The sequence below is a fragment of the Stegostoma tigrinum genome, chromosome 19 (assembly GCF_030684315.1).
Source record: "Stegostoma tigrinum isolate sSteTig4 chromosome 19, sSteTig4.hap1, whole genome shotgun sequence".
Taxonomy (NCBI): Eukaryota; Metazoa; Chordata; class Chondrichthyes; order Orectolobiformes; family Stegostomatidae; genus Stegostoma; species Stegostoma tigrinum.
Genome location: NC_081372.1, coordinates 49,100,987 through 49,124,564, shown reverse-complemented (window position 1 = coordinate 49,124,564; position 23,578 = coordinate 49,100,987). Strand labels below are relative to the sequence as shown.

The 23,578-nt window shown below is 45.1% G+C and overlaps 1 protein-coding gene across 2 annotated transcripts in view; it reads left to right on the top strand.

Moving 5' to 3' along the window:
• Positions 1-23,578, top strand: part of si:dkey-65j6.2 (pleckstrin homology domain-containing family G member 4B) — a 185,711-nt gene that overhangs the window by 56,989 nt on the left and 105,144 nt on the right. For both annotated transcript variants that reach the window (XM_048550427.2, XM_048550426.2), the window contains exon 2: positions 12,873-13,070. In XM_048550427.2, the coding sequence (XP_048406384.2) occupies positions 12,873-13,070 (198 nt within the window). The remainder of the gene's footprint in view (positions 1-12,872; positions 13,071-23,578) is intronic.

The following is a 23,578-nucleotide window of genomic DNA, read 5'->3' as shown; positions in this document are numbered from 1 at the left end:
AGCTGAACCAAAGCTAAAACATACAGTTTCCCTAATGGACAGCTTTACAGAATTCCATCATGTGGAGTTATCAGTGTTGGCCTGGGGTAGACAAGATCAAAAGTCACACATTTCGCCTCTCTACCAATAAACTCTGTGACTGCGTGTTCTCCTCTCACTGCCCTTGATCTGCTCTGAAACCTTGTGATTTAAAATAAATCTGTTGGACTAAAACCTGATGTTATGTGAGTTTTTGACAGAATTACCTGGTGTTGTGTGAATTTGACAGAATTCCATCACAACACATGTTCTGAAATCACTGGAATCCCATGTAATGTTGTTCCCTAAATGAATCTTACTGTAAAATGGTATGAACTCCAACTCACCAAGAGCAATGGCAAAACAATAAAAAAATTGACTTATTTAGCACATTTAGTGTCATAAAAGACCCTGAGGCTCTTCTCAGGAACGTAATGATAAAAAAGATTTGCTGTTGAGCAGCATAAAGAGACATTAGGGCAGATGGCCAAAAAGTTTGGTTGAGGAGACAGGCTTTATGAATTGACGCATGTACTTGTTGAATTATCACGATGAGTGCAGCCCATCCTCAAGTCTTCTCCTTTTTAATTTTCCCTATATTTTCTCATCTATCCAGCTCTTTACTTGCTACTTTAAACTATATGAAAGGCAGTGGCCCAGACTTGCAAAATGTTGACTGTACATTGTGCTTTATGTTGACTTTAGGCTTCTGATGTTTGCATTTCTCATTTGGGCTCCCTTGCTTAAATACCACTTTGTGCTCTCCTGGCACTTCCTCAATGACTGACGTACTGTAACTGATCACTAAATAAGTTGGGGATAATGGGAACTGCAGATGCTGGAGATTCCAAGATAATAAAATGTGAGGCTGGATGAACACAGCAGGCCAAGCAGCATCTCAGGAGCACAAAAACTGATGAAGGGTCTAGGCCCGAAACGTCAGCTTTTGTGCTCCTGAGATGCTGCTTGGCCTGCTGTGTTCATCCAGCCTCACATTTTATTATCACTAAATAAGTTGGCCCAGTTTGACTATACCTTTTTAACCCTTTAATGGAGACTTTGCTCCTTCCTATTAAAACCAACACCAAATAATAGTATGTGTCATCCTACTCTAACACTGGAAAACTGTGATTGGAATAACAAATTTTCACACCAGTTTTGCACAAAGCATTGTGGCTTTAGGACTTTTCATATTCTTCTTCCAGGATAATGGACACTACTGTATCTGTATCGGCAATGAAACTCAGTTATCCATCTCTGACTTTCTGCTGTGACCATCAGAACTAATTCTACAGATTTACTATCCTCATTTCCAATGTGCTCTTTCTCTTGCTCTCTGAATACAAGCTCTGACCTTCCTGCTTACTCGCTTCTGTTCCCGTGCCTATCATCCAGGCACAGTGTGGTGAAAAGAAACTGTAGGAGTATTTCTCAAATGGAAATGAATCTAGTGTAGACTATAGCTGTCATCTTTGAGGTGCACTGAATTGTTCTTCACCAATGCTGAGAGAGCAAATATTGGCGAAGGTACCTTGACAGATAAAGAAGTAACTTTAAATGATGCAGTAAACAGTCCTTTTCATTATTTATTGTAAAATGATTTTTGTTTTGCTAAATACATACTATTCTTAGATAAACCTTAAGAGAATCTTTAAGATGAAATTTACTGTGGTAAAATAAAGAAAAATGTGACGTAACCTGTTATATTGCAAGTATTGCTGGTATTTGGTTTAATTGTATGAAATTGTGGTTCTGGATTTTTGCTGATTAGGAAGCTGTTTTTTAAAATGCCAGGCGTGTTCTGATTCTGGGATTACTGACCCCATTTCCAGGGTTTCTGGTTTACACTAGGGTTTTTTAAGGGTGTGGGCTGGTTCAGTTTGTGAGCTTGTAACCAACATTCCCAGTAATGGCCTGCTCCAATACTGGGATAGGTAGAGCCTACTTCCCTACAAATTTCATGCTGTTTGGCCATGTTTTTTTTTAAAGAATTAGAACCACAGTCGACCCGAGAGAATTGTTTGCAAGTTTCCCTTTTGCACCAACCCGCCCCTCATAACTCCTCACATCCCCATGCAAAGCTCGACTCTCACAAATATTAGAGGGGCATGGGTTGGCATTGGATGACTGCAGAAATATGAGGGCACCTGCCGTGGCAATGAAATTCTCACCTTTAAGGACACTTCCATGTGAGGTAAGAGGCTGAAGCTAGGAATTTGTTTCCTATTTCTTGCCTTTAAGATGAAATTCTTGGTGTTATAGATTCCTTTACACCCTGGTGTATACATTATTTTAAAGTGTGAAATAGTGATGCACATTGTACAGCAGCCTAATTCCTGCCTTAAGTAAAGTTAGTTTAACAGTGGCTCCTTGCAGTCAATCTGTATGCATGAGTCTTTTCTCAGGGCAATGTCCAACCAGTAGCTAACTGCCTGCTTCAGCCTCTGACAGTTTCCTTCGAGATGCATGGAGCTATAGCTAGGGAATTTGCTTATCCGGTATCGGATTAGGATAGTGGCTTGATGTGGGCAGAATGCATTTGGAAGTTGATGCAGCCTTTTGCACTACCAAGTGGCAGCACGTAGATGAGGAATAGGAAGAAGCCAAGAACATCCTTTGGGGAAGCTGGTAGGGCTGTTCACCAGAAGTAACAGTATGGGAGCTGGAAGACAAACCATTGCAGGGGATTCTCTGGCACTGGTAAGGTAAGCCTGGAGTACAGGCTCATTCAGCTAGTTGACAGTGGAGATGGTTCAGAGGAGAATAGTATGGTTAAGTATGTCAAAGACTCAGGTTGAGAAGGATGATTGGGAAATGTTTACCTCTGACACAGTCAAGCAGGACGTGATTTATGACTTTGATGAGAGCTATTTTCAATACCATGGAAAGGATGGAAAGCTGTTTGGAGAGAAAGATGGGAACACACTTGGGAGGTGAATATCTCTTTAGGAATTTTGAAGAGGAAACTTTAGTTAGAGATGGGATGGTGTCTTACAAAGTCAGAGAAACAAATAGTCAACTTTAAGAGGAGAGGATTGACAATGGCTGGTTTGAAGGAGAAAGCATGTGAAGAGACAGAACCATAAACAATATCAGCTAACGTGGGAACCAGCAAGGGAAGTTGGATGGTCAGTCACTTAGTGTGCTCGGCTTTCGAGAGCAGGATTTGGATCATGAGGACAAGATAGATTGGGAAAGGTCATGAAGAGAGGTAGATGAGCAAATAGACGATTATGTAAATTCAGTGTTGGGTAGGGAAGTTTAAGGAAGTTTGGCCTGATGATCTAGAGAAAGAGAGGGAACTGGTTGGTATCAATCTGTCTCAGGGTGGAGTAGACCGAGAGAGGAGTTTAAGAAGTTGGTTTGCAATATTTAAAAGAGTCTGTATGTTACCTTTGCATTGCAGGCTGACCATCCAATACTTAGGATTCGGACTGGGGCAATATAGCACCTCAAACCTGTTCCAGTTGTCAATTAGACTGTGGTTGATCTCTGTTTGACTGGCTTTGAATTTTTTTGACACCTTTGGTGGAATGTGGACATCACTGGCGAGGCCTGAACTAATTCCTGGAACTAATTGCCTTTGGGAAGATGAGGGTCAATGTCAACCTCAATTGCCCAAAATTCAAAACTTTGTGGGAGAGAGAATGCCAAATTTTCTATTCCTATTGTGAGTTAGTGTTTTCTGATTTCTCTCCTGAATGTTCCCCTCTTGCTTCAAAAATTAGGTTCTTTGTTCTGGATTTTCCTTTTATTAATTCTTTTATCATGGTAAACACCTTAATTCAGTCAAATAAGCATGAAGAACTGCAAACCTGAAACAAAAACAGCAACTGCTGAACTGACACAACAAGCCCAGCAGCATCTGTGAAGAGAAAAACAGTTAACATTTTGAATCAGGTGACCCTTCTTTAGATGAAGAGGCTCTGACCTTGTCTTTGTTCAGCACTTCCTGTTTTTGCCTTGCCTCAGATCACTGACTGCTCAAGCTGTTTACTCACAGGTTTGTGAAAACCTGTGTTCATAACTAAACTCTTTAATACTTTGTATCGATTTGTTAAGTGTTCTGTTCTGCGACACTGTCCAAGATCAGCGAATCTTCCCTGTGGTCTGATACTCCCAAATGAATGCAGTTCGGTGGGGGGGCTCTGACTGAATAACTTTCCAACAGAAGCAGCATTTCCTTTCATTGTCTTACATCTTGCTTGAAATAAAGAAGAACAGTCAATGAATCCTTTTGATTAAATTTTATAAGCATGCATTCATTTGCTTTTACCAGTGCACATAACCAGTTTATGACATGCCGTTGCTTCTCCTGTAGCTTTTCTCTCACCGTTAAAAAATTATTTGGATATGTCTCTCTTCAATCCAAAGTAGATGGCCTGATTTTAAACTGGGTCTGCCAAACGTTTTTCTGTTCATTTAATCTGCCTATGTGTCTTTGTGTATCTCCTTTTTTTATACAACTTACTGCTCCTCCTAACTGGTATTTACCTCTGGGTTGGCCACTCTATGTGTGTGTATAAAGCAACACCACATGTCACACTCACTTTATCCCTACTCCACTTACTAGCTGAGATCTACGGCTGAAAGTTACCTTCAGCTCCATAATTCTGACAGTATAGTCTTTCATACAGAGATTTGAGTTTTTACAGCACAGATAAAGGCCTTTTGGTCCATCGTGTCTGTGCCAGCCATTAAGTATCCATCTCTTCTAATCCAATTTTCCAACAGTTCGCCCATAGCCTGACATGCTAAAGTGATCATCTCAATAGTTCTTAAATACCTTGAGTTTTCTTGCCTCCCCCATCCTTTAGACAGTGAGTTCCAGTTACTTGGCTCCTCTGGGTAAAAAAAAATTCCTCAAATGCCTTCTAAACGTTCTGCTTTTTAATCTTAAAATGGTGCCCCTGGCTGTTGACCCCACCACCAAATGGAAATGTGTTTCCCTCTCTATTCTACTTATGTCTCTCATAACTTCGCACACCTCAGTCAAGTACCCACTTTGCCTTCTCAGTTGTAAGCAAAACAACCCCAGTTTATCTTATCTCTCAACATAGCTTGATCACTCCAGGCCAGATAACATTGTGGTGAGCACATTGTCGCAGATACTGGAATCTGCTGAAAGCAGAAATACGCTGGAAATTGTAACAGGTCAGGCAGTATCCGTGGAGAGAGACCAAGCCAGCATTTTGAGTCTAGATGACTCTTCATCAAAGCCAAAGTGTAGTGAGTCTACACTGCAGCCTCTCTCGTGCAATCAAATCTTCCCACAGTGTGGTGACAAGAACTGCTCACACTGCTCCATCTGTGGCCTAACTAATGTTACACACAATTCAGTTGAACCCTTCTTGCTCTTTTATTCAATTTCTTTACAAATAAATTCACGTATCCTGTTTTCTGTCTTGGCCATTCATCCTGCTGCCTTCAAAGATCTGTGGATATGCAGACCAGAATCCCTCTGATCCTCTGCACTTCCTAGGGGCAGACATTTGATGTGTAACTCTTCATCTTGCCAATCCTGCCAAAATGCACCACCTCATCCTTTTCGGTATTAAATTTCACTTGCCAATGTACAGCCTATCTGACCAGCTCATATAATCTGCCATTGAAAATTTAAAAATAGTTTCATCCATTGGATGCACTTTTGATTTGGACAGGCCTAGTAGCAAAATATGCAACCCCAAAAGGTTAAATTTTACAGTAAGTGAGATTAGTGAACTTGGGCACTAAGAACTGAAGTGACAAGCTTCAACTGCCTACACTACCTTAATTGGACATTCTTAGAGAAAAGAAAACTTCCAAATCCAACATGCCTGTGTTTCTGATGAACACAATTAGCAAATATAAATTCTTGGCAATGCAAATCGAACATGCCCAGATCTTGTCTGGTTTCTCCTACTACCTGCTATCTCTGCCAGCCCTTAAACATTTGGCCACAATCTACAGCTCACTAACTGAGCTATCTGAGAAAAATTCCTTCTGTTCTATTTCACATTACACAGAGGGACTCATTGTCCAGGCTGCTGCTATGTAATATCCACTCCCTTGTATCCTGTCCAGACTCATGCCGACTTGCTGTGTAGCTGAGGTGAATGGTTGCAAAAGAACACAACTAAAGCAGGACACCTGCTTTGACTCATTCAGAACCTGAGATGGAGAGAATTGCACAATACTGTGAGTAGGCAAGAGCTAGTTTATGTCAGAGGACATTCTCTCGGATCTGCCCTTGGACCTATCAAAAACAACATTTTCTAGATTTTGGATAGGTAGCTCCTCAGCGAGAAGAGGGAGATGTATTTCCTCTGTTCTGGAGTCCTGTCAGTCATCCTCATGGCCATGTAAAGAGACGGTACGGTGCCCACCAGTTCACTTGATGCTGCTGCAGGGTAATAGCATCACGCCATGATTTATTCACAGATGTTCCCTTTGTTTTTGTTTGGTCTAAATCAACTATTTTGGTTTGATTGGACAATAAATTTCTTTCCTACAAGGGGGATATGTGTGGTATGGTGATTCTTATTTGGCCGGTGTTGGTATAGTCAATGTCACTCTCTTTGGTCCATCAGAAAAGGCCCATTCTTCCCCACCAAGCATTTCTGGGGTAGTGATTCGCGGCCTATATTTGACTTCCCTTCTGTGTCCAACTCCATACAAAAAACCTCCAGGGCTTTAACACTAAATATGACTTTCTCCAGGGTGTAATGTACCTATTTCAGAAAATTTCAGTTTCAATAATCATACAATCTCAAAAGAAACAAACACTGATAATTGCAGATCACAACCTTCTGTTAGTGAGTAACGTTCTCCCTATATCTGCGTGAGTTTTCTTTGGATGTTCCAGTTTTTTCCCGCAGTCCAAATATGTGCAGCTTAGGTAGATTAGCCATGCTAATTGCCCATAGTGTCCAGAGATACGCAGGCTTGTTTGGTTAGCCAAGGGAAATGCAAGGTTAGAGGGTTAAGGTAGGGGGCTGGGTTTGGATAGGATGACCTTATGAGTGTTGGTGTGGACTTGATGGGCTAAATGGCCTACTTCCACACTGTAAGGATTCTATGGTTGGATTTTACGACCAGTTTTGCCATCTTCAGAGAGTCGTTTGCATGCTATTAGGTTTTGATGCCTATTGAGTATCTGTCTTCCCATGGTAATATGCATAATATCCTCAGAGTGCTCAGCAGCCAGTGTTTGGGCTCCCCTAAACCTCTGCTTGAGCACAACATAGTCTATCTCCAACGTATATCCTCTGGTTTTTGTGTTGAAAGTGAAAGATCCCATGGCAGCTCCTCGTCTTGACAATCTGTATTGATTTGAGTGAAGCTGTTTTGACTGGTAAGTGCAAATGATAAAATTCATGAAGGGAAGTGATAGTTTCTGCTCACATTGCCAGATGTAGAAAATTTTGGTCTTGGTTCTTTGCTGTCTTATGACTTCTGTGGAGGGAAATCAAAAACAATAATGTCCCTGATCTTTACACGTGAGCAAGCTGGGAGGGAGCAGAGTGAGCACTGAGGGGATCTTGGTAATCCTAGGGATCTGATTTGGCAGGATCTTGCCTGAAGTTTGTCAGATTAACAGGCTGCTTGTTTGCTGGGCAGGAATGCTAGCAGCAGAAGGTCACAACTGAATACTGTCATGGTTCATCCAACATCCCTCAAATGCTAACCCCTTCCATCCTTCTGCCTATCCTCCAGGTTAACATCCATCCCTTCTCTGGGTCCCACTGCTTCACTCCTTCTTCCTCTTTCCTTCTTCATCTGCTTTCTCTCCTCCTGCTGCACCTCCACACTCCCTCACGGTCTACTCTTCCTTCCCACTCTCCCTCCCTCTTCCCTCCCCACCACCTAAACTCTCCCTCCCTCCTTTCCTCTCATTCTAATCTTGTTGCTGTTTGCTGCCCTTCTTCTACTGCAGCCACTACTTCATGAGCCTGTCTTTTCAGGGGTTATGAGAAAAAAATGCTTCTTTTGTCAATGATTGTTTGGATTTGATAGCTCATTGAGAATCAACATCAGTTCACACTTAAATTCCCACCAAAACTAATGAGGCTTCAATGAACCTGTGCTCCAGAATGACATAATGAATGCACCTATTTTCAAGGGTCACCAAAAATCATTAGCAGATAACCTAATAGCTTTAGGCACTCTCAGGCTAAAAGAAGGTTTACTGTCTGAAACACGCAAAACATGGTCTGTAGCTGTTTATAACCATTGTACCTATCTTTTCTGACTGAACAGGGAATGTAGGCTATGCAGTTGCCGCTCGCAACATCTCTCACTTCCTCCGCATGGTTCGGGTTGGTTGCTGTATTGCTAGACCTTACCTATCTTAATTTTGAACAGTGAATTTCTCACAAATAATGGGCTGGTGAAAAGTGAATTATTTTAATATAATGAGAGACAACAAAGTGTGGAGCTGGATGATCACAGCAGGCCAAACAGCGTCTTAGGAGTGCAAAAGCTGACTTTTCGGGCCGAGACCCTTCATCAGAAAAGGGGGAGGGGAAGAGGGTTCTGTACCATATAGGGAGAGAGGGTGAGGCAGATCGAAGATGGATAGAGGAGAAGATAGGTAGCGAGGAGACAGACAAGTTAAAGGGGCAGGGATGGAGCCAGTAGAGGTGAGTGTAGGTGGGGAGGTGGGGAGAGGATAGGTCAGCCCGGGGAGGAAGGACAGGTCAAGGGGGCAGGATGAGGTTAGTAGGTAGGAAATGGAGGTGCGGCTTGAGGTGGGAGGAGGGGATAGGTGAGAGGAAGAACAGGTTAGGGAGGCGGGGACAAGCTGGGCTGGTTTTGGGATGCGGTAGGGGGAGGGGAGATTTTGAAGCTTGTGAAATCCACATTGATACCATTGGGCTGCAGGGCTCCCAAGCGGAATATGAGTTGCTGTTCCCGCAACCTTCGGGTGGCATCGTTGTGGCAAATGCTCGCTCTGTGCAAATATTAGGACTCTTCGGTTTAGAGTCTCTGGATACTATATGTATTAAGGCAAAAAATAAGGTCACCAAGAGAACAAGGAATCATACAGTGAATTCATCATTTCTGCACCTTAACCTTCACTTTCCTGACAAGAAGATTTTTGCTTTCTGTACTTTGTTCATTTCACATACTCTGTGGTACCAATGAGGAACTTGTGCTTGAAGGAAGTGCTGGTCATAATTAAGACTCTCACCATTGGTTAGATGGTGGTGTGGTTTTCATGTCACTGGAATAATAATCTAGAAAACCTGTTAGTGCTTTGAGATAGGAGTTCAAATCTCACCTCAGCACCAAGAAGAATCTCAACTCAAAGAATAAATCTGAGATTGAAAGCTAATCTCAGTAATGGTACCAAGGGATTATCATTGCTTTTCTCAAAAGCCTAGCTGATGTGTTAATGGCCATTAGGAAAAATGTTATCTAATAGTACAGAACATGAGTATTTTTTGCGGAAAAAAAGCATAGTTTGTCAAAACAAGGAGAAAACTAATATTTACACTGCATGAAAGGAAAAGGCTGATTTGTTGGCACAAAAACAGAAGTTGCTGGAAAAGCTCAGCAGGGCTGGCAGCATCTGTGAAGAAAAGAATCAGAGTTAATGTTTTGGGTCTAGTGACCCTCAGAGCAAGGGAGGGTCACCGGACCCAAAATGTTAACTCTGATTGTTTTCTTCACAGATGCTGCTAGACTTGTAGAGCTTTTCCAGTAACTTCTGTTTTTGTTCCTGATTTGCAGCATCTGCATTTCTTTTGGTTCTGGTTAGTTGGCAAGTCGATTCTCTGATTGCTAGAGAAACGACCATGGATTTGGTATTCTTGCAAAATGTCCTGATGAATTCAAGATGAAAATGTGTCTTTTTTCAGCAATACTTTAGAAAAGGAAATCCACTATTCTTACCTAAGCTGGCCAATATGAGACTCCTGATCCATAACCGTATGGTTGAATGTTAACTCTGAAATGACTGAGGAAGCCACTTATCCAAGGAAAACTAAGGATGGGTGACAAATGCCTGCATCCCATGAAAGAATAAAGAAATGAAAAAAAAAAACTGTGCCCCCAGACTGTTCTATCAGGTCCTCCCCATATGACTTATGGCTCTCAGCTTATAGCTACATACTCCTGCCATCGTACCATAGAAAACAGTTGCAAAACATTTGGCCTTCCACCTTCCCATTTCAATTTTTACTTCTCAAGAATCTGACAGCTTGTAGTTTCCACTCACCACTCACTTAATTGCCAGAGTCACATTTAATCTCATTCACCTCAATGCAAATTACTTGATATAGCTTTGCTAAAAGCCTGGATGGGGTTCCTGCTGCATTGCTGTTCGTCCTATTCTTCACTACCCTTCCAGCAGCTTTCAGTTCATGACCTCTTGTCTAATTCTTTGGTCATTTTCACAACATAACCTGCTTCAGTAAATTGTAGTAAGTTCAATCCAATGATGTACTAACTCCAATTTTGTATTTTAACATCAGGAAGGCCTTGGGGAGAGGGAGACTTCAATGAAGCGAATGATCCAGTTTGAGGATTCTGTGAAATGAGTTCTATGAGGAATGAGTTAGTATAGGTGACAGGACAATGAACATCTTACCACCAAGCAGTGAAGATGTAGATAGCAAGGAGATGGTGCATGGAGGTGACTTGGACCCTTGCAAGCCGCAAGAAAGGAAACAGAAATATTACTATCGGCTTTGAGAGTGATGTTAGAAGAACAAGGAATCATGTAGTGAATTCATCATTTCTGCAGCTTTAGCAGGAAATCATGCTCAGAAAATGCATGATTCAGAGACACAGGCTACAATGCTATCACTTATTCCCTGCCGACACTGCTTCCAATTTGTTACTCGCCAAGGGATCAATGACCAAAGTTAGTCTCTCATTTTCCACCGACAATGCCTGCAAGTCTAATCCCTAAGTAGCACTGAAAGTAACAGCCTGAAAGCAAATCCATGGCTTTAGCTGATAAGCGAGAGCCAAATTCCTTGGAAGCACTGTTGCTAATATGGATAATGTGGGATTTTCACTTGTGATTAGAAGAAATCCATCCCTGACACCAGAAGACAAGGGGGCTTCTTATTATATATGTATTATATTCATTTAATAGAGGAATAAATGAGTTAAAGGTGTGTTAAAAAGATATTCTTGAATTAGCCAGATATTTTGAATGTTCTCAAGAAGGTTGGTAAAGTTTTGAATGTGAAAGTTGCTGTCAGTTTTAAAATACAGCAAATATTATTAATGTGACAGCCTTGTTGTACTTTCTGTGTAGAAGCGGTGTCTTTGTCAAAGTGTTAGCCGTATTGCTTTTCTATATAATGTCAAAAATTCCCTTGTGGTATATTAATACATTACTTGCATGTAATATCAGCTAATAAAAGTTATCATAGCCATTTTGTTTCCCTTTCTAAACAATTCTTAAAAATTATCAGCATTTTCCCATATATCAAGTTGTGTGTTAAAAGGTTGCACGCAGTGGCTGATGATCAAGTGCAATTCATTGATGATGTGATGGTCATCATCCCACAGGATGGTAGGCTCGGGAGTGATTCTCAGCAACATCCCTTGACTCCCACAGCCTTTCCGAATACCAGGTCCCTTGATCAGTAACAGAGTGCCTTTTCACAGCGTTTGTGGCTGTATTCACTGCCTGGCAAACCTCCTGTCCATTGCAGGTTAACACCAGTAGGAGTGGGATGAGACCCTTAAGTGGCCAATTAATCACCCACTTAAGGGCCTCAATTGCCAGCACCGAGAGCTGTCCCATTACTGCCATATTCAGGGTGGAAGTGGGAAGGAGGTCCTTACCCATTACCTTCCTACTTGACTAAGTGCCCTGTGCCATCAAATTACCATTGGGAGGACACAAGATTCTGGTCACTTTGTTTTCACATGGGCGGTAGTGACACCCAGGTCTATGTAATCACCAACATTACTGCTAAATTGCCAAACCGTTCATTCAATTTCCAGCCCTGGATAAATGGAACTTTGCTACATGTGAAGATTGAAGCCATTGTTTTCTGTCCTGCTGCAAACTCCATTCCCGAACAGTTGACTCTATCCCTCTCCCCTGACATCAACATGAGAATAAGTCAGCTGTTTGTGAGTTGCATGCTATGTATCACTTTGAGATGATCCCCTATCCATTTCTGTACCATCACTAAGACCCTTTGTTTCTGCTTTGTTATTGTCACTTGGCTTCGCCTTATCTCAACACATCTACATCTGAAACTCGCTCTCATGCCTTGTCTCTAGATTCGATAGTTTCAAAGAATTTCAGCTTGTATTCCAAGTTCTCCGCTCAGTATACTTCAGGGCATCAGTCTCCCTTGTCTTAACTCACACTCCATTCATCTATCACCCCTGTCTTGTTAACCAACATAGAGGGTAAAGTAGCCATATTCCCAGAGAACTACTGTCTCGTTTGAAAGAGGTAACCAATAGTAGTTTCACCGCACCTTAGGCAAGGGGAAAGGTTGAGAAGGAAAGTTCATCATGGTACATTCAGCCAGTTATGAACCCATACTGTTGGCATCACTCTACAATGCAAACAAGCCATTCAGCTAACTGAGATAATGCACCCAGAACCTAGCCCTCCTCTTGTGATTTGATGTTTTTTATCTTATAACTTAGGACATTTTTCTCAAGTTCAAGGTGTTTATCAATATAAATTGTTCAACTTATTGTAATTGAAATGAAGTGTTGAAATTATAACCATGTTTGTTATAAACATTTTTTGTGCACGGCTCACTGAAATATGTTCCACTAATGGAAGTTGTCAGTAGCACCTCTGTATTTTTGATAAAATTCATAACTAATCTGTGAAATTTTGCAGCACTGTGGAAGACGCTGATGTGTATGTCTTCTTTACTCAGAATTCAGAATCGCTGGACACCTGTATCCAACGCATCCTCTCTGCCCTGTACCCTCCTTTTGATGCCACTGCTCCCACAGTGCTCAGTCAGATCTTCAGGGTCATTGACACTGCATACAAGGGGGATGGACTCTGCTGTTTACTGGATTTCCTAATTCCGGCAAAACGTATCCTGGAGAATGTGCAACAAGAGGCTTGTGTAAGTGTGATGAATTATAATGCATTTTATATCTTTTTATAACAATACATTTTTACATGTTTACAAAAGAAAATCACACACGGGATGGATTATTCAGATCTGAATTAATAGGAATCTTTTTGATACTTTTATGAAGCATTCTGTGAAAATAACTGAGAACTTGTTGTGCACTTTGCACTGCTGGTCCATATTATTCAGAATAATGCACCATTTTGTTCGTAGAATTCCTCTATATGGTAATTCCTTACAGCACTGAAACTATACTAGTCACGTCTTATTTTGTGGAGCTTCACCACGTAAGCTAACAGGCTATTGGCGTAATGAATTCTATTTACATGTAAAAGATAGGTTTGAACACATTGATATTCAATGATTTAATTACCCACCTGGCTGGAGCACATTAAGTGCTAGCAGGCCTCAGAGAAAAATAGATAATAGGAGCAGGAGTAGGCCACTTTGGTCTTTGAGTCTGCTCTGTCATTCAATATAGGTATGGCTGCTTGTTCTGAACTTGCTTTCTTCCTATATCCTTTAATCCCTTTAGCACAAACAACTATATCTCCTTCTTGAAAGCATTCAATGTTTTGGCCTCAACTGCTCTCTGGGGCAGAGAATTTCGCAGGCTCACTACTTTCTGGGTGAAGAAATTTCTGATCATCTTGGTCCTAAATGGCTTATCCGACATCCCTAGAATGTGATGCCTGGTTCTGGAATTGCCGGTCATCAAGAACATCCTACGTTTACCCTGTCTAAGCTATTAGAACTTTATAGGTTCCCATGTGACTCCAACTCATTCTCCTAAACTCAAATGAATCTAGTCCTAACTGATCCAGTCTCTATTTGTACTTCAGTCTTGCTGAATTCGTCTGGTAAACTTGCATTGCACTCCGTCTAAGCCAGAACATCTTTTTTCAGAGAAGGAGACTACAACTGCACACAACAGTCCAGGTGTGGTCTCACCATGGCCTTGTACAATTGCAGCAAGCCATCCCTGCTCCAATACTCGAATCCTGTCACTATGAAGCCAAATATACCATTTGCGTTCTTCATCCCCTGCTGTGTTCAAGCATTCCCAGGTCTCACTGCACCTCCCCTTTCCCAATCTATCACCATTCAGTAATAATTTGCCATCCTGATTTTGCTACCAAGGTGGATAACCTCACATTATCCACGTCATCTGCCATGTATATGCTCACTATCTCAACTTGTCCAAATCACAGTGAAGTTCTATGCATCCTTCTCACAGCTCATCCCTCAATCCAGCTTTGTGTCATCTGCACACTTGATATTACATTTACTTCCGTCATCTGTCATTAATATATATTGTAAATAGCTGGGATACAAACATTGATCCTTTTGGCGTTCCAGCAGTTGCAGAAAAAGATCTGTTTATTCCATTTTGCATTTCCTATCTGTGGGCTAGCTCTGTATCCCTGCTAGTACACTGCTCCCAATCCCATGGGCTTTAATTTTACATGCCAGTCTTTTATATATGTCCTTAGTGAAAGCCTTCAGAAGGTTCATGTAAACCACATCCACTGGTTTCCCCTTATCAGCTTTACTACTTGCAGTCTGTCAGACTGAGAGTAGGTTTGTCAAATTTATCAAAACAGTTACCCACAAGAAGCACTGGGCTCCTTTATTGTATTGCAGGGTCAAAAACCAATCTTTCTTGGGAGGACCTAATTAAAAACAACGAAATTAAATCGTAAAGACTTTTTCTGCATAAAAGTGAAGCTCACAACTCAAGATAATATAACTACTCAGTATCTTTGAGTGTTTTGTGAAACTGACCACCCAGTTCAATGTTGTAAGGTCAACCTACAGTTTAGGAGGATTGCCAGACCACAGACGTTGCACAGTTGTGTAAGCTCCAAGGGAGAAAATTCAGCAAGATCTGAAAAGACTGGAAGCAGAGAACATTAATGCAAGGCTTGAACGAATTAGTTGAGCTTCTCCCATAACAGTACTAAATAGTTTTAAATTATGTGGGGTTTATAAAGTAGTTGGAAATCGGGGCTAGCATGCACTCCATCTAATAATTTTGCAAACATCAATGATCTGTTCGCTACTTTTGTCAGGAGGCTGCATTTTTTTTCCAAAATTTAGGTCCAACAAATGCCTGTCTGACATTGAGTTAAATAATGAATCAAAGCCGAGGTTGCTACCTCATCCGATGTAGAAACTAACCGGGAGGTGTTTTGGTCACATTTCGATGACTTATCAGTGACAGCAAATGACATTGATAGAAGAACTCAAAGGGACCATGTATTATCTTAGTTGTATGACTAAATGATCAATGAGTGGTCAGTACAAATAAAGAATTAAGTGATCAGGTAACGTTCTGGCCTTAAGAATGAGTTTGTGGTTGATAAAAGTTATGTTATGTGGGCAATCAGTGTGGTAATTTCAGAAAGAAACTGACAACAGTTAAAGTGTGACCTTCATGAATCACTTGAGATTGGGTTTTACAAACATCTGGTTGTCAAGACTGGATAAGGATTTTGGAGAATTTGAAAGCAATCAGCTATTTATTGTGTTGGGCAGCCATGTGAATTAGGCTGAGATGTTTTCAATTAATTGAACAAGAATGAGCAAAACATTCAAGATTCTGTGCAGTTTGATTGTTTCTTATTGTTCCTAGAGGAAATCATTCTTGACACTAAATCTCAGTTTTGTTCAGAAAAGTTTTCAAATTTTGTGAGATGAATGGGTAAAACACACTGAAGCTCCACTGTATCATCCACTTCGAATGGAGCAGCAAAGCACGTTATACAAGTTATTGAGCATGTTCTTGTCAAACAAATGCTCAGTATGAACTGGAAGAAGCTGGTGATATTTCTTGTTAATTTATTATGGCAAGTTTCATACCACTGTTATTAGAATGCGAGCTGCATTCATTCTTAGGAGAAAGCCTTGAACAAGGATTAAATTGCAGAAAACACATTGAGCACCATCAATGGAACAAAAATTCACCAAACAAAGAGAGAATCTTGATGGGAGTACAATTAGACAATTCTGAAGTTGAACCATAAGGTTAAAGTAAAAGGACATCATTTTAAGGGTTGAAGTGACAATTAGGAAGACTTGTAAAAATAAATGATCCTTGATTGTACTTGCTCAAGATGTTTGGGAGATTAACAATTTTGCTTGTACATTTATACTGTCTTTAACCGACTGAGGTTCATGAAGAAAGGAGTTTTTAAAATTCAAATGAATATGCTGAATTGGACAGTTGTATACAAGTGGAATATCAAAAGTTAGTTGCTCCAACAAAGTTATACCTGAAACCAGTGCCAATCTGATGGAGAAAATGCAATTGCACATCCATGGTTAAATCAGTCCTTCTGGGAGAAAACATCTCCACAGCCTCAGACTAAGACTAGTCAAGATCCTTCCTCAAGTTCAGACTTCAAGTCAAAGAATGATCTATCCTATTAGGAATAGGAAACCAGTGGTTAAGCTGGATTTGTAAATAGATGGAAAACAATGGATGTATATCAATTGTATGGGATTTTGAACATTGTGCAACGTATTCACTAAGGAAGCAAGAGTGTAATAAGCATGATCTTCTGGCTATTTTAAGTACATGGCAGAATAAACTTGGTTCGTTTAATGTTGACTTTCCGTATGCTACACATTGTTTTAATCTATCCTGCAAAGGTATGGTGGGGATGGCCGAAGGAGTGATTAAGAGGCCATGGGCATGCATCAATGCGGACTTGAAAAATCCTTAACCCTAATCCACTGCCAGGCCATCTGGATATCCTTGCAGCTTTTCACATGGAGTGGGATATGGTCTGCCATTTTGTAATAGCAGTAGCAGAAGCAGAAAGAGGCCCCTGAACCACAATGAATTGGGTCCATAAGGACCTCAATCCACCCAGGATTACTTAACACCTAATCCACCACTGGTAAAATAATAATGAAGATGAGCCACTATCTGACTAAGGGCTCTTCCCCCAGCCAATGCTTACCTCATTGCCCTTACCACCTTGCACAATATTGACTTTTCCAGTCCCCTCAGTGAGCCTGATCCCCAGGATCAGTGATCATAAACTATCTTACATTCCAGACTACTTGCAATCTAAACATACACTTCCTTGTTTTTCATTAAAAAATGACACAAGATCTTTTGCATCCACAGAAGGAGAGAAATAAAGGATCAGTTAAACATTTCATCTGGGAGATAGCGCCTCTGACAATGCAACAGTCTTTTTGTGTCAGTCTAAATGGTGGACGTGAGTTTGCTCGCTGAGCTGGAAGGTTAGTTTTCAGACGTTTCATCACCATTCTAGGTAACATCATCAGTGAGCCTCCGATGAAGCACTGGTGTTATGTCCCACATTCTAATTATATGTTTAGGTTTCCTTGGGTTGGTGATGTCATTTCCTGTTCTTTTTCTCAGAGGATGGTAGATTGGCTCCAAATCAATGTGTTTGTTGATGGAGTTCCGGTTGAAATGCTGCGCTTCTAGGAATTCTCTTGCGTGTCTCTGTTTGGCTTGTCCTAGGATGGATGTGTTGTCCCAATCAAAGTGGTGTCCTTCCTCATCTGTATGTAAGGATACTAGTGATAGTGGGTCATGTCGTTTTGTGGCTAGTTGATGTTCATGTATCCTGGTGGCTAGCTTTCTGCCTGTTTGTCCAATGTAGTGTTTGTCACAGTTCTTGCAAGGTATTTTGTAGATGACGTGTGATAATGGGAACTGCAGATGCTGGAGAATCCAAGATAATGAAATGTGAGGCTGGATGAACACAGCAGGCCCAGCAGCATCTCAGGAGCACAAAAGCTGACGTTTCGGGCCTAGACCCTTCATCAGAGAGGGGGATGGGGTGAGGGTTCTGGAATAAATAGGGACAGAGGGGAAGGCGGACCGAAGATGGAGAGAAAAGAAGATAGGTGGAGAGAAGAGTATAGGTGGGGAGGTAGGGAGGGGATAGGTCAGTCCAGGGAAGACGGACAGGTCAAGGAGGTGGGATGAGGTTAGTAGGTAGGGGATGGAGGTGCGGCTTGGGATGGGAGGAAGGGATGGGTGAGAGGAAGAACAGGTTAGGGAGGCAGAGACAGGTTGGACTGGTTTTGGGATGCAGTGGGTGGAGGGGAAGAGCTGGGCTGGTTGTGTGGTGCAGTGGGGGGAGGGGACGAACTGGGCTGGTTTTGGGATGCGGTGGGGGAAGGGAAATTTTGAAGCTTGTGAAGTCCACAAAGATACCATATGGCTGCAGGGTTCCCAAGCGGAATATGAGTTGCTGTTCCTGCAACCTTCGGTTGGCATCATTGTGGCACTGCAGGAGGCCCATGATGGACATGTCATCTAAAGAATGGGAGGGGGAGTGGAAACCCTCATTCGCCTAGCCGAACTCGTCTTCACCCTCAACAACTTCTCTTTCGATTCCTCCCACTTCCTACAGACTAAGGGGGTGGCCATGGGTACCCGCATGGGCCCCAGCTATGCCTGCCTCTTTGTAGGTTACGTGGAACAGTCCCTCTTCCGCACCTACACAGGCCCCAAACCCCACCTCTTCCTCCGTTACATTGATGACTGTATCGGCGCTGCCTCTTGCTCCCCAGAGGAGCTCGAACAGTTCATTCACTTCACCAACACCTTCCACCCCAACCTTCAGTTCACCTGGGCCACCTCCAGCACATGCCCCACCTTCCTGGATCTCTCAGTCTCCATCTCAGGCAACCAGCTTGTAACTGATGTCCATTTCAAGCCCACCGACTCCCACAGCTACCTAGAATATACCTCCTCCCACCCACCCACCTGCAAAAATTCCATCCCCTCTTCCCAATTCCTCCGCCTCCGCCGCATCTGCTCCCACGATGAGGCCTTCCACTCCCGCACAACCCAGATGTCCAAGTTCTTCAAGGACCGCAACTTTCCCCCCACAGTGGTTGAAAACGCCCTTGACTGCGTCTCCCGCATTTCCCGCAACACATCCCTCACACCCCGCCCCCGCCACAGCCGCCCAAAGAGGATCCCCCTCATTCTCACACACCACCCCACCAACCTCCGGATACAACACATCATCCTCCGACACTTCCGCCATCTACAATCCAACCCCACCACCCAAGACATTTTTCCATCCCCACCCCTGTCTGCTTTCTGGAGAGACCACTCTCTCCGTGACTCCCTTGTTCGCTCCACACTGCCCTCCAACCCCACCACACCCAGCACCTTCCCCTGCAACCACAGGAAATGCTACACTTGCCCCCACACCTCCTCCCTCACCCCTATCCCAGGCCCCAAGATGACATTCCACATTAAGCAGTGGTTCACCTGCACATCTGCCAATGTGGCATACTGCATCCACTGTACCCGGTGTGGCTTCCTCTACATTGGGGAAACCAAGCGGAGGCTTGGGGACCGCTTTGCAGAACACCTCCGCTCGGTTCGCAATAAACGACTGCACCTCCCAGTCGCGAACTATTTCCACTCCCCCTCCCATTCTTTAGATGACATGTCCATCATGGGCCTCCTGCAGTGCCACAATGATGCCACCCGAAGGTTGCAGGAACAGCAACTCATATTCCGCTTGGGAACCCTGCAGCCCAATGGTATCAATGTGGACTTCACCAGCTTCAAAATCTCCCCTTGCCCCACCGCATCCCAAAACCAGCCCAGTTCGTCCCCTCCCCCCACTGCACCACACAACCAGCCCAGCTCTTCCCCTCCACCCACTGCATCCCAAAACCAGTCCAACCTGTCTCTGCCTCCCTAACCTGTTCTTCCTCTCACCCATCCCTTCCTCCCACCCCAAGCCGCACCTCCATCCCCTACCTACTAACCTCATCCCACCTCCTTGACCTGTCCGTCTTCCCTGGACTGACCTATCCCACTCCCTACCTCCCCACCTATACTCTCTCTACCTATCTTCTTTTCTCTCCATCTTCGGTCCGCCTCCCCCTCTGTCCCTATTTATTCCAGAACCCTCACCCCATCCCCCTCTCTGATGAAGGGTCTAGGCCCGAAACGTCAGCTTTTGTGCTCCTGAGATGCTGCTTGGCCTGCTGTGTTCATCCAGCCTCACATTTTATTATCTTGGAATTCTCCAGCATCTGCAGTTCCCATTATCTCCATCAACAAGCACATTGATTTGGAGCCAATCTACCATCCTCTGAGAAAAAGAACAGGAAATAACATCACTGACCCAAGGAAACCTAAACAGATAAATAGAAAGTGGGACATAACACCAGTGCTTCATCAGAGGCTCACTGTTGATGTTACTTAGAATGGTGACGAAACGTCTGGGAACAAACCTTCCAGCTCAGTGAACCAGCTTACATCCTGAATGCAATAAAGACCCACTCTTTTGTGGACTGACAAGAGGAGAGCACGACTGTGTTGGAGCTGGAAGGAAGATGTCGGGTTGGCTGTGCACCCTTGCAACCGGTGGATCCGGTGGATCTTAATGCTGGCTTCGGCCTAATGCTGGTTCAGGGGAGCAGCCAACCTGCAACGATGGCTGCGGCGAGTGCTCGTGCCCCTGGTCAGGAGGTCCAGAACACCATCCGCGTTTCTGTGAAGAAGGTGGATGGAGGTGCACCTGTGGACGCCACCTTCTTCGTGAAGAGGGTCCTGTTGGACTGTTGTGGGTTCGCTGCTGCGGACATTTACTGCCTGCAGGATTTCCCTGGAGGAGGTTTTTACGAAGTAACTTTCGGGAATGCCAAGCTTTGCGAGCGCTTCCTGGAGGCTTTCAAGGAGAAAGGAGGTGAAGGCCCCTTCTCTGTATTGACCGCTGTCCCGCTGTTCGTGATACCAGCGCAGAGGAGCTGTATGGTGACTGTACACATGTACAACCCGCATGTGCCAGCAGTTGATGTCCTGACCTTCCTTGGAAGGTACGTGAAGGTGGAAGGGGACCTCACCAACATCATGGACCCCTTCGGCATCTGGACCAGTAAGAGGCAGGTCAAGGTGACGCTGAGGATGGGCGCGGACGGGAACATTATACACCCGCCGTCCAGCTTCGCGATTGGCGGGAGCAAGGGCTACCTGACCTACGCAGGGCAACCTAAAGTCTGCCATGCCTGTGGTAGGTCAGGTCACGTGGCGGCCGACTGCAAAGCCACCATCTGCAGGAACTGCAGGGAGGAGGGCCACCTTGCAAAGGATTGCCCACAAGAGAAAAGCTGCAACCTTTGCGGGGAAGCGGGCCACCTCTATAGGGCATGCCTGCAGCGGGGGACCACCTATGCCCACATCGCCGGCAGGGGCAATGCGGCGCAAGCCCCCCCCCGGAGGAGAGGAAGGCAACAGGGCCCTGCAAGGACCCCGCTAATGTGCAGGAGGGCCAGGCCGTGCAGGAGGGCCCAGCCCCACAGGATGGACCCGAGGCCAGCAAAGCGCCACTGCAGGCTCCGCTCCCCGCCGACAACCCGGAGTCGATGGAGGCGGCAACAGGTGACCCAGGGGAGTGGACGACGGTCCGGAATGCGAGGAGGAAGGCGCGCCGGCGGGCCCAGGCACCGCAACCATCAGGCGGGAAGAGGCAGCTACGGGGGGCTATAAGAGCTCCTCTGACGAGGGAGATTCGGAGGAGGCCCGCCCGAAGCAGAAGCTAAAGATCTGAAGGGAGAAGGAAAGCAGCACCCCGCTTCCAGGTGATGGGAGGCGTCCTGAGGCTCCCTCCGACACCCAGCCACATGCTACTGGGGCCCTGGAGGGCCCCCCGGAACTTCCAGGCGGGAAGGAGGAAACAGCGCGTCCCCAGCCTGACCCAGAGCCGGACTCTCCTGCTTCCGTACCCCCGACGGGGGGGATGCCACCCGGAAGGCAGCATGGACCGTTTCCTGAGCCCGGAGAGCGTCCAGCAGTTAGCCCGGGCAATGGGCATGAAGGGACAGATGGAGGGGCTGGACCTTGGACTTGGGGAGGGTACTGCGGTCACTGCCCACAATGGGGGTACGAGTTGCGAGCATTAATGTGTACAGTGTCAAGTCCAACAAAAGATGTGTGTCCACGTTGGCCTACCTGACCACCGTCAAGGCAGATCTCCTGTTTCTGCAGGAGTGCGTGATACCGCACCTCAGCAGGTACGGGAAATGGTCCGGCGCCTGGACTTGTGGGCCTTCAATCTGGTCGGAGGGGTAACGACTGTCGCTCCTTGGGCCTTGCTATCCTGCCGCGGGGGCGCAACTCCACCATCTCTCAAGTTCAGGGGGTGGTCGGGGGGGCACCTCCTAGTGGCTGATGTCACCGACAGGAACGCTCCCCTGAGGCTGATCAACGTGTACGCCCCAGTGGTACGGAGGGAGCGGTTGGCCGTCCTGCAGCGGCTTCCACCCCTGTTGGCTACGTCCAGGCCGGTCATCCTAGGCGGAGACTTCAACTCCATCATGGATGCAGATGGAAGATCCGACGTGGGGACAGCTCCTTCTGCAGTTGATGGGGGTCGATGTCATGGAGGACCTCCACGAGGTGAGGGGCCAGCAAGCCTCGCTCTTTGCTGCGGAGGCCTCCAGGATAATCTTCTGGTCCAGTGTCCGCTCTGTGGAGCAGGACGAGATGTGTTCGCGTTTCTTCCTTCAGAAGGTGCACAAAGAGAGCTCTGTGTTTCGCCGGCTGCAGGAGGACGACGGCTCGGTGAAGTAGTCTTGGCCCGAAATTTGAGGATCAGCAGATCCTTCTATGCCGGGCTGTACGACGCAAAGCCCATGGACAGCACGGCCTCTGAGTCGTTCCTGTTGTCTGTCACGGAGGTCTTAGACGACGGCACGTGGGAGTGGCTGGACTGGCCGATATCCCTGGATGAGCTGACCAGAGCCCTCAAGTCCTTGGAGAGGAATAAGACTCCCGGGAGCGACGGCTTACCGGTCGAGCTGTATTTCGCTCTGTGGGACCTGGTTGGCCAGGACCTGCTGGAGGTGTACGATAGTGCGCTTCGGGCAGGGGAAATGTGCAAGTCCATGAGGAAGGGCATCATTACCCCCATTTACAAGAGGAAAGGGGAGAGGGAAGAAATTAAGAATTGGCGTCCCATTTCACTATTGAACGTGGACTACAAAATCCTGGCCAAGGTCATAGCCAACCGGGTCAGGTCTGTCCTAGAGTCGGTGATTCATCCTGACCAAACCTGTGCTGTGCCAGGCAGGAAGATTGCTGAGAGCCTTGCGCTCATCAGGGTACGATCGCCTACATGCAGGACAGGCGGGTGGACACCTGCCTCGTCAGCCTGGACCAGGAGAAGGCCTTTGACAGGGTCTCTCATGCTTACATGAGGGACGTCCTCTCCAAATTGGGGTTCAGGGGGGCAACCGCAATTGGATCCGGCTGCTCTACACCAACATCGTTAGCGCAGTCTTGATCAACGGGTGGGAATCGGACAGTTTTCCCATCAGATCTGGAGTCAGGCAGGGCTGCCCACTCTCTCCTGCCTTGTTCGTGCGCTGTGTGGAGACCTTTGCCGCATCCATCAGGAAGGACGTGAGCCTGAAGGCCGTGACTATCCCAGGCGGCGGAGGCCTTCAGGTCAAGACCTCCCTGTACATGGACGACT